We start from the raw sequence: 12,056 nt of genomic DNA on the forward strand, positions 1-12,056 counted from the left end.
AAAATCGACTGTTGGAATTTTCAACTTTTTTCTTCGAGTTTTGGATAGCCCCTTGAAAATACTTTGAGGGTATAAAAAAAAATAACGAGAAAATCCGTCTAAAAAAGTAATTGCATTAACAATGGCACTTGATTAATTCGTGAAAAATCGACTGTTCGACTTTTGAACTTTTTTCTTCGAGTTTTGGATAGCCCCCATGCACAGATAGGTGTTTATAAAAAAAAAATAACGTTTCATAATGAAATTCAATTTCGGGCACATACACATGTGCGCCCGACGCCGTCCCTGACTTACCGCTGTAGCGCGCTCGTGATTGGTCAACTTAAATTGTTCATAACTCATAATTTATTCATTTGATTGAAAAATGGCAAAGGAACTTTCTGTTTCAAATTCCATCCCCTACCCCCCTGTCAAAGGAAAACTCGTTGACCTGGGACACCCTGTAGACACAATTCCAACATTTTGAACAGTGGCTTGTTCTCAAGGGCAACTCACCATTATCAATTCCTATGAGTGAGAGTGGGGAACGGCCATGAAAATTGTGGTTTATCCACACAAATTTCATAACAAAGAGTGTGAATATGAGTGGTTTCTTAGAAAAAAAGATTCAGAAAAAGAGTCAGGACCAACATACTTGGCGCGGTTTTTCAGTCTTATGTAAAAATCTCGCGGGCATTTGAACCAAGTTTGGAATATTTGTCGATTCCTTGGCTTGAATAGATACGAAGGATTGTTCTGAAATTAATAGAATTGTTCCATTATCACAACAATGAGTTAAAGTCTATGCAATCATATAAGAGAGAAAAAGGATGGTGGAGGACATTTGTGGCAATATTTGAAAGCTCTTAGAACAACTATTTTTCCCTACGTAGAGAGTCACCGTACAACTACTCGTGCAACCGGGACGAGCTCCGAACGACGAAGTGTGTGTTGTGTATCTCCTTCTAATACATACTATGCGAGAAAGATGGACGGCACCTTTCTCAGTCGGACAGTGTACAATACACACCTTGTCGTTCGAAACTCGCCCCCGCACATCGTGAATGATTTCTTTTTAAAAACCGCGCCAAGTACGTTAGTGCTGACTCTTTTTCTGAACCATTTTTTTCAAGAAACCACTCATATTCACACTCTTTGTTATGGAATTTGTGTGGATAAACCACACTTTTTATGGCCGTCCCCCACTATCACTCATAGGATTTGACAATGGTGAGTTGCCATTGAGAACAAGCCATTGTTAAAAATGTTGGAATAATGTCTATATTTTATGAGAAGATCGGTCGTCCTACAAGATAATATGTTTAACTTCAGAAACTTGGCGCTCTTCCTCATTTCTCTTTTTTTTAAAATTTCGCAGAATCAATTGTCTGCAAATGAGCTATTTGAAATTATTTACAGAAAATCTTGTTGTTGCAAAGTTCCTTTTTTTTAACAACAAATTTTCAACAAAAATTGATTTTTATGATTTTTAGAAAAATAATGAAGAATTAAAGAATCCATTGGAATTTCTAAGGAATATTTTTTTGAGAAATTCTTCTAACAACGCATCGAAATGGTTACTTGGCGTTTTTTTTTAACAAAAATTTATTTTTGTGATTTTTTAGAGAGATTTCAGTCATTTTTTAAATATGAGTTCTAATGGAGAATCAAAGAGAATTCTTTCCGAAATACCCAGAAAACTTTGTTGTTCCTAATGTTTTTTTTCAACAACCCATTTAAACGGTTATTTGGCCTGTTTTGAACAAAAAATTTTTTCTTTTTTTTTTTTGCAAAATTTTAGTAAATTTTTAACTATAAGTCCTAATGGAGAACTGAAGAGAATTGGGATATGTTTCCTGCATGCATTCGTGCTGTCAACGTGGTCAACGTTACGTTTGAAATGAGAGAATTGTCAGGCCTTCTTCTTCGGACCATTGAAGATTGATGATGATTTTTCTGCAAAACTTGACACTTTTGTTTGTTTGCAGGGAAGCTTGAGGGAAATATTGCGCTTTATTGGGATAAGTGGTTATAGAATGAATGAACACACTGGGTATCGATATATATAGTTTATTAAGACACGTCTCTCGTCGATGCTCCTCAGTCAAAGTGCTTAGCACGAATGTGGCGTGATCACCACGGTAACGGCTTGGGACGTGATCGTGCGCATGCGCCGATCCCGTCCCTCTAAAATAACGTACAGTATGAACATAGAGTATAAAGTGTATAGAGTTATAAGGTACTAGCGCCGCCGCGGCCGCAAGCGGCCGCGACGTTGATGCCCATTTATTATGCCTTTGCTTTTTTTGTTTCTTTCGAAAATTAATGATTTATCGTCGTTTTAGTCTATTGAGTGTTAAAGTTAATGAAAACAATCCGTCTCGGTTCATTGCTTGTTCAATTTCAATATTATAATAAGTGATCCACTAATTCTGAGTTTCCTTCCTCATTGAATGAAATTTTAATAACTATTATAATCAAAATTATATTCAGAGTGCAAAACAACAATTATCAAATTTCTCACAGTCCATAATTTTTTTGTCTTCGCCTCCCTCTTTATTTCCGTTTACAACTTGACAAAAGTATTCAATTATTTTTCCAGAAAAATTATGGGGTCAATTCTGATGTTCTTTCGCTAATTCGAAGTGTCTTCGCTTCATTCATGATTTTTTTCACAATTTTATTCGACGATGTCATAAACTTCAAACTTTCATCATCTAATCATCTGAAATTTTTTCAAATTTTCTATAATCTTTCGAAATTTATATGACTTTTTTTCAAGAAACTTGAAAATTTTTGTGGAATTGTGGAGAAAATCCGAAGAATTACCAAATTATTTCCTCCTTTCGTATTTCAATTAATCAGAGTGCAGTATTCGGGCTTTCATGACTGCTTCGAATCAGTTTTATTTGCGAAATGCCGCCCTTTCCTATCAATTGTTTTCCCATTATTTATTCAACAATCCTCGAATATTTGAGAGATATTGTAAATGCTTTGTAATTTTCAAAAACTCCATAGATTGTCTTTAAGTTCTTCAGAAAACCTCATAATTGTCTTGAATTTTTGGAAAACTCCCGAATTATCTTACATTTGGGGAAAAAATTGACAGTTCTGATTTTTTTGGAAACCTGCAGCCTTCCTCAAAGTTTCTATAATTCATTCCCTATTCACCCCCTTAGAGATGGATTTTGTAACGAGGCTGAAACACGTATTTATTAATTTCTAACAATCTCTTGATGAGTGCTCACATAAAAGATAAAACCTACTCTAAAATTTTCATATTATCAGTTTCAATAGTTTCGACTTTTGATTACTATCTTAGTCAAGCTGAAGGGCTCTCTTACCATATTTATAACACAATTCCGGCTGCAATGTTCATTTTGCCTTTTTTACCGTCGGACTCAGAATTCCTTTCTTCCATTCATTGTTCATAATCATTGTCATTGCAAAAAGCAGTGCGACTGATGAAAATGAGGTGCCTCAATTTATTAACTATGAAATATTTATATTGCAATAAATAATCTGCGCATATGCTAATTCCTCTGCTCACTGAATAAGATTTCAATCATAATTACAATCCAATTTCTACTCGAACATAATTGGAAGAGTAAATTGCCGAAATTCAATGTTTGGTGATACTCTGGTAAAAGTGCTTGCCAACACCGTGATACAATTTTTCAATCAGTTCACTCGGTAATTCAATTAATCTATTGTTCATATCATCAACATAATTCCCCATTTAGAATATTGTCACCGCATGTTTTCAGCACCAAATTTTGGAAATTAAAACGTAAAATGACAATTTGACTTCTGCTTGATTCTTTTTTGTGAATCTGAAATTCATGTTAATGTGTCAGATATTATGAAAATATCATCATTCCTGTTCTCTACTGTTATGGAATATTGAGCCACAGCTGTTCATTCATAACTGAATTTTTTTATTCCTATATTATTATTATTCTTTGTTCAACGTGAAAAAATCTATCATCATTTGCACTGTAGTGCATTCAGATTCTTCTGCACTTCATGTAAAAAATGTCATAATAAACTCATAATTCTAGTTATTGATTCTAATCAACTTTGGAGAAAACCGTAGTAAACGCAACATTAAGAAAGTTGAATCATTCTATTGCCCCCGACCTAAATGATTAGAACAATTATAATTGGTTTATCAATCGAAAATACAGAGTAAGAAATTGGGTGCAGAATATTCACGTTTTAAATGAAAATTCAAGCAACTTTTTATTTTCATACTGTTAAGAAATGTTGAATTCCATTAAATTTTCAGTTAATTTTTAAATTTCATGACTTTCCTTTCTCAAATTAAATTAAATGCCTTGCTCCTAAAAATTACCACTCAACTATCCATGGATTTCAATTTTTTTCAACAGTATAATTGCTAGGAAAAAATGAAGTCGACTTTCTGAAATACACTAATGAAATGATTGGAAAATCACAATTTTCGAAGACCACAATCGTTTTTTATATAAATAATCCAATAGCAATCAATGTTTCACTGAAAGAATAATTTTTTTCGTGTAATGGGACCTGAAAAACCCCATCCTTGCCTTCGACTCGGAAGGCAATCTTGCACGTGGAGGACGGTGATCTGTTTTCCAAGGCTCGGGCATGTAATGTACTATTCCTGAATTATAACGAATTCTTCCGTTTTCAGAATTTCACCAAAAATTAATTCCATGTAAAAAAAATCAATATTATTTGATTTTGTGATATAAGTATTGACTTCATTAAACAAACCATCGAATAACCAAAATCGAATGAAAAATTTAAAATTGAATATTTTTAGATTTTCTATTTTTTTTCAATTCATTCTCGACATTCAAGTTCATTAATCATCTATAATTTAATATTGTCAGCTCGTAACTTTCNAAAGTTCTCATGAGAATGCGTCTTTCATCCGCCGCAATGACTCTGAAGATAACATCATGTGGCAATTTATTCGAACGACACTCTATTTCTGTTTCATACGTTCATGATCGAACACGTCCGTTCGACTTCGACTTTCGGTGAATCGATTCGACATTTTTCAATTCGAGTTTTCATTCGGCAGCCATTATGCTTTCCTTTATATATAAGGATTGGGCTTGTCATAATTTTATACCTATAATTGAAGCTCATGTATATTCTACTTGTTATGCGCATGCGCATATGATATTGGTAATGCGCATGCCCATATGAAATTCCCATGATCGATATATCGAGAAATAGTTACAATCGACTATCTCCATGAAATCCGCCATGTTCGATTAATGGCCCATCTCTCTTTTTATATAGGATGTGAGGCTCAGAGCTGGAGCCACTTCCAATACTCCCTCCCGACTGCTCCTGGATCCTCAGTTTCTTTGGAGTTTCTTAATCATTTACTTTTTGTTCTTCCCTAAACAAACATATAAACAGCAATTAAATATTTATGCTGATTTACATTCATCATTTCATCAACTTGACGTTTGTGTAATTCAAACGCCAGAGGTTTAGTAAACACGTCGGCTAATTGATTTCTCGAACTAATCCATTCAACTTTTATCAAATTAAGCTTCACACATTCTTTGATGTGGTGAGCTTTTACGTCAATTATGTGTCTTAATTTATTCTCCCCATTAATCTCTGTGCTACTCGTCGCTGCCATGTTGTCACACCACAACGTCATTGGCAACTGGGGTGGAAAAATTAATTTTAAAGAGTTGAAGATAGACAACAACTCTTGACTCGCTTCACTCATCGCGACATATTCAGCCTGGCAAGTAGATAGAGCAACGTACGACTGTTTGTGAGTTCTCCAAATAATTGTGTCACCAAACAGTTTAATTACATAACCGCACGTTGTTAGAGATCCTTTGCAGTCAGCAAAACTAGCATCTGAGTATGCTTCAATCGCGTCAGTCTCACCAGCATATCCCAGACCCAGAGCAGATGGACCCTTCAAGTATCTCAGTACTCTTTTAACCATTTTCCAATCCTCATCTGTTGGACTCATCTGGTGTCTGCTTAATACATTGACTGCATAGGAAATATCGGGTCTTGTCGTACCGGCTAGATATAACAAGCTACCAACAACCTCTCTATATGGACAATTCATCTTCTCATTTCGTGGAACAAAAATCTCACTATCAACATCAGACTCTCTCTGTTTTCGCTGGTGGTTAGAAGCCTGTGCAGTCAACATTGGAGTTCTTTGAGGATGGGAATCCTCAAATCCGTATTTTGTTAATAATTTCTGTACATATGACTTGACTCAATTTAAGAATTTTGTTTTCGCGATTACGTTCAATTGAAATATTTAAAAATTCTTTAGGTTCACCTACAACTGTCATTTCAAATGCATAACTCAAGGCTGCTTTAAATTCGTCAAGTTTACTTTTATCATTACTTGCCATTATAATATCGTCGACATTCCACAGCAAGATCAAATGTTTATTATCAAGACTCCAAGTAAATAAGCAAGGCTCTAGATCAGAGTTAACAAGACCAACGCTAAGAGTGACTTCAGTGAATTTTCTGTTCGAACGTTTTGGACTTATTCGAAGTCCATAGAGAGTCCTTTCTAGCTTACGGACTTTCGTCTTCCTATCCAGATCTGAATGTAGAGTTCCCTCAGGAATCTCCCTGTAAATTTCCTCGTCGATTTCACCATTTAAGAATGCCGTCTTTACATCTAGTTGACATGTTTCTAAATCATATTTGTTAATAATTGCAAATACGGCCCTGACCAAATTCATTCTTGATACTGGTGCCTAAGTCTCTCGTAATTCGTAGACATTTCGATCTTTAAATCCTCGAATGACTAGTCTGGCGTTATGTCTTATTTTTCCAGCTGCTTTTAATTTACGTTTAAATACCCATTTTGAATCAATTATATTAGCTTTCTGACCAATTTTGTTACTGATGGGTCAATCTACGATTTTCCAAATTTTATTTTTATCCATTGAATTTAACTCGTCCTCTACTGCTGCAACCCAGTCATTCTTGTCTACTCTTTGCATAGCTTCTTTGAAACTTATCGGATCTGAATTTATGTCAGCCAGAAGAGCATGACATATCTCATCAGTTGAATTGTCCAAGCCTAGTTCATCCTCACCCTGTGATAAACACGCCAAAAGTAATCCTGAACTCAAATTTTCATTAATTGGTAATTTCGGGAGATCTGTTTCGCTAGATGATTTACTTTGTTCTTTTATTTCTGACCCTGGGTTTACCTTCTTCGGTCTACCTCTTTTCCTCTTAGATACTCCCTCCGATTTTAATACCTTTTCCAAATCATTCTCACACTTATCAAAGACTACAAACCAATCACTTTTATTTATTACTTCTTGAGCATCAGGAAAAACCTCAATTTCACTTCTACCGTATTTATCACCATAAACCTTCTTTTCATTGAATCTAACATGTCTACTTTCATAGATTTTTCCATCCTCGGGTCTTAGCAAAATATAACCCGTATGTGTATATCCTACCAAGACACCCCTCATACCTACTGCCTTGAATTTCGGTCCAGTTTTCCTTTGAACTTTCATGTACGCTAAACTGCCGAATCTTTTAATTTTGTTAATTTCGAAACGAAGTCCTGGTGCAAACTCTTCCAATGGTGTTTTCATCTCATGTGATTTGTGAGGAGTTCAATTCTATGCGTATACAGCGGCAGACGGAGCCAGATCCCACATGATCTCTGGTAATTTCGCATCAAACATATACGCTCGAGTCTTCTTCTGAATTGTCTGATTAAACCGTTCCGGGACCCCACTATGTTCAGGAGTGTCAGGACTTGCCAATTGTAACTCTGCACCCAAACTCTTCAACACTTCAATTCTATGACCTCCTGTAAATTCAGTACCCTGATCTGACCTAAGATAACAAACCTTCGAATCCTGACCCAGTAGATTTCTACCACTCCTAACAAACATTTATAAACACTGACCAGTTTGACTTTTAGTTTTCATTGGGTACGCCATAGCGAATCTGGATTTGTCATCTATGAATACTGATATAAACCTGTATCCTTTCGTATGTGAGGCTGGGGTTATTGGTCCCATCACGTCAGAATGTATTATTTGCAAGGGTTCAGTTGCTCGATTTCTTAACTTGGGGAATGGCAATCTGTTAAATTTTGACGCCATACAAACTTCACAATCCAATAGAGATCGTCAAAAATCACATCCTTCAATTCTTTATTATTAGGAAATTTTAATTGAATGGCTTTAAGATACGCTATTGACGCATGTCCAAATCTAGCGTGCAAGGCGCTATAATTTTTCTGTATTTTATCTTTTTCATCTGTAAAGGTATTAAAATTTTCAGCACTGTTTTCAAATCGTAATTCATCTGCATTATTTAACTTTCTGTGCGAAATTGAAAAATCAAAGTTTGATTGTACATGTTGATCAAGAGTCGGTTTAGACACAATTGCAGTTTTTAAACTTTCACTAGTCTCCACCTCATCCAGTTCATTATTTTTAACTTCTTTTAGTAAATCCATGCTCCTGTCATTATTTTCAATTGAATTATTTTTGTTTGCTTCTTCATTTAAACTTGCTGTAACACTTCTAGTCATATGTTTTTTTATTTCTGCGTTATCACTTACCATGTTCACTATAAGTCTTCTGTTCACATATCTTTGCAGATGTTTATTGACTTGATTGTTGTCAAGTCAATAAAGTTCATTTATTTCTAACTCGACTATCCAGTATGGTTTTCTGTACACACCGCAAATAAATAATTCATTTCACTCTGGATTAAAAATGTCTATTCGTTTGTCATCTAGATAAATCACGAGACCCATTTCTGCGACTCGTCTTAATGACAGCAAGTTAGCTTGAAGGGCATCCGCAAACAAAACCTCGTTTATGTGAAATTTCTGACCATTTAACAATTTCTATCTCACCCACTCCCTCCGTTCCTAAGTCTGCATTTTCATTTTTATTAGCACATTTAATCACTCCTTTATTCCTTTAATCAATTGATTTAAATATTATTTTTGAATTTGTTAAATGTTCTGTTGCCCCAGAGTCAGCTAGAAACTTTGTGATAAACTTGTCTTCCTGAATTTTTACATCTACGTTCATGGCATTGCCTTTGCATAAATTATTAGTTTTGAACATAATTGACTTACCCTTATCTTTATCATTTGCTCGTGACCCTTTATTCTGCTCCTTCTTACTTGCTTTCATCTGAGCATTGTTGTTTGAAGATCCATAGCCTCCCCTACCCCTCGTCCTGTCAAATCTACCCCTTTTCACATTTCCTGACCCAGTCTCATCCTTATTTTCTATTTTTCTCTTCAATGAACCAATTGCCCTCCCAGATTCACGAAAACCTCCTCTACCACGTAAATAATTTAACCTAGGTACAGACTCTGGCTTGTAATTTGACTCACCCAACTCAGGACACTAGAACCTGGTGTGCCCATACTTGTGACATTTGTAGCACATTTTTCCTTTTCCTTTACCGGGGCAGTTCTTCCCAATGTGACCATTGTCGCGGCAACTGTAGCACTTTACATCGCTCAAGGTCATATTTGCTGCCCTAACCTCACCCACTCTAGTTTCGGGTTGCTTTCTCGTCGCCTCTTTCTGCATAATTACCAGTTTCAATTGTTCATAAGTTGGAGGGTTTTCCCCTTTTATTTTAGCTGTGGACTGCAAGTACTGTACCATTGGTACAGCTTTCATAATGGCATTATTAAGAGACAAAGGGTTAGCATCTTCTGAGGTTTCATATTTACGAGTGGCCTCCTCAAACTTCTCACAAAACTCTGTTGCTGTCGTCTGACCAATAGCATATTTCATGGTTGAGATCTCCTGTCTCACCGTGTACGAGGAAATGTAGTTTTCAAATCTTTTTATTTCTTTTAGTTTATTTAAAATTTCAATTGGATCTTGAATATTGACAACCTTTGAATGATAGTTTTTATCGATGTGATTAATTAAAATATCTCTAACTTTGTATTTCTGATCTTCAAGAATATTTTTATCTCCTTTGAATTCACTTTTATCTTTGAGAATGTGAAGAAGTTTGTGAGACCTAACCTCAGACTTGCAGAAGTCATAGAAGTGTTCAAATCTAGTGTTAGAATTTAATTTATAGTCTCTTATTACAGCTGACCCTTTGTCCATAAAACTTTGTTTAATAGAGTCAGCAACCCATTTGACACTTTCATCCTGATTGCCTCCTCCAATTTGACTCAGAAATTGTAATTTAAATTCATTAATCTGCTTTTTAAGTAAATCCCTAATTTTCTCATCCAACTTGTCCGTTTCATTCTCATTTAATTCATTAACTTTAATATTCTCGTCCAATACCTCTTCAGAGAACTCTCCAGACTCAGCCCAAGCCATTAAGTTTTCAAGATTCACTTCAATTTTGGTCAGTCTCTCTTGCTTATCATTTTTTATGTCACCTAATTCTTTAACTACGTCATTGAGACTGTCCCAGATAAACCGAGTGGTGTTTGTCTGGAGATTGGCGATCTCCTTAAGAGTGTCAGTTACTTTGTTAACTTTCTCAATTGCCAAATTTAACTTATCTTCCACTGGAATATTAGATTTGGTATTGTTAGAGTTAGTTTTTGCAGGATCTTTTGAGGGTTTTGGTATCGTGTTTCTTATTACAATTTTAGGTTCCACGTATTCGACTTTTATCACCTGGGGTTTAAATTTACCTGATTTGAGAGTATTCATTACTACTGGGTTTTCTTCATTTCCACTCGTCTGTTGCTCATCTGTTTTCTCGTCGACTCTTCCAGTTTTCTCACCCCCGTTCTTACTCTCCTCGTCTTGTTTAGATTATTATATTTTCAGGTAATCAAACGGTAAATTTTCAAAAATGAAAACATTTGATAAAGTTATTTAAATATATATACATATATTCCTTCCGTTCTTCCCGCAAAAATGTATACATTTTTAATGCCACAGAATGTATACATCTTTAATGCCTAAAGGAGGTTAGGCGGTGTTTGAGGTGAATTTGAGAGTGAATTTCTGTGGTTCTCGGTAGCTTAGTCGGCAAGAGTGCCCGGCGCGTATCTGGGAGACCCGGGTTCGATTCCCGGCTGGGTGAAGCGGAAATTTTTTCTCTCTAAACTCTAATTCTCTTAGAAATTTTTTTTTCGTGTTTTTTTTACAAAAATCGATAAAGCATTTTTATGTTTTTTTTTTAAATGTATACATTTTTGCGGGAAGAACGGATGGATGGGCATTATGGTATATGGTATGGGGCCCGATTTCATGATATAGATACCATGATAATGGTATGGTTGGCAACCCTGGGGTGATCGCTATTCATTATTATTGATCACTATTATTTCAGCTTGGGGTCGCCTGCCTCTGGAGAGCTGAACCTCTACTTCATTAGTCTATCCTCTTTGGAAATGACGTTGACGGTTACTGCCAACTTGGGGACGAAAAACTAAGGCTGAGATAATCTCAGTACGGAAAATGAGAAGTGAAACGGCTTGTTATGCACGTATCTTTGTAAATATTCATTAAAAAAAAGGGATGGCATAAATGGGAAGCGCATATGCGATTTATATTATAAAACTAAGGTCAGTTTTCACGTAATATGTCGGGTTTAAATTTTTATTAAATAACTTGCATCAAGAGGTAGTGGAGGGAGTAGTTGCTTCGTGTATAGATACGCGGTAGCACTCGGCCTGGTTTGAATGAGGAATGAGACTCGAAATAGTTACTTGGCTAATACGTTACCGCGTATCTCGACTATGAAGGCGATCGTATGGCAACGAGATAGTTACCTCTTGAATTTTTATTTTTCCGAATAAATGAGAATATTTTCATATTCCCTCGTCTCAATATTTTTCGCTCTCATACGACGTAAATTCATATAACGCCAGAGTGGCTCGAGTTTTGTTTTGGTTCCAGTGGATCAAAAAGTGTTTATCACTACAGTCACCGATGGACAGAGAAAGGTATTTCGTCGAAAATAATCTAGGAGTTATTGTCAATTCAAAATTTTCATGTTCTCAGCGAATATAATTGAATCTAACACAAGAGAAGAGATATTAAACACATACATGTATTTATTTTTCTTTCAATGGCACGTAGTGCAAT

The 12,056-nt window shown here is 35.5% G+C and overlaps 1 protein-coding gene across 1 annotated transcript in view; it reads left to right on the forward strand.

The window, feature by feature from the left end:
• LOC107045696 (E3 ubiquitin-protein ligase RNF13) overlaps positions 1 to 11,784 on the forward strand; it is a 105,934-nt gene extending 94,150 nt beyond the window's left edge. Inside the window, exon 5 of the mRNA XM_015268030.2 lies at positions 11,299 to 11,784. Coding sequence (XP_015123516.1) covers positions 11,299 to 11,327 — 29 coding nt within the window. The 3' untranslated portion in view covers positions 11,328 to 11,784. The remainder of the gene's footprint in view (positions 1 to 11,298) is intronic.
• The last annotated feature ends 272 nt before the right edge of the window (positions 11,785 to 12,056 follow it).

Source organism: Diachasma alloeum, unplaced genomic scaffold (assembly GCF_001412515.2).
Source record: "Diachasma alloeum isolate Michigan unplaced genomic scaffold, Dall2.0 Dall_scaffold_01056, whole genome shotgun sequence".
Taxonomy (NCBI): Eukaryota; Metazoa; Arthropoda; class Insecta; order Hymenoptera; family Braconidae; genus Diachasma; species Diachasma alloeum.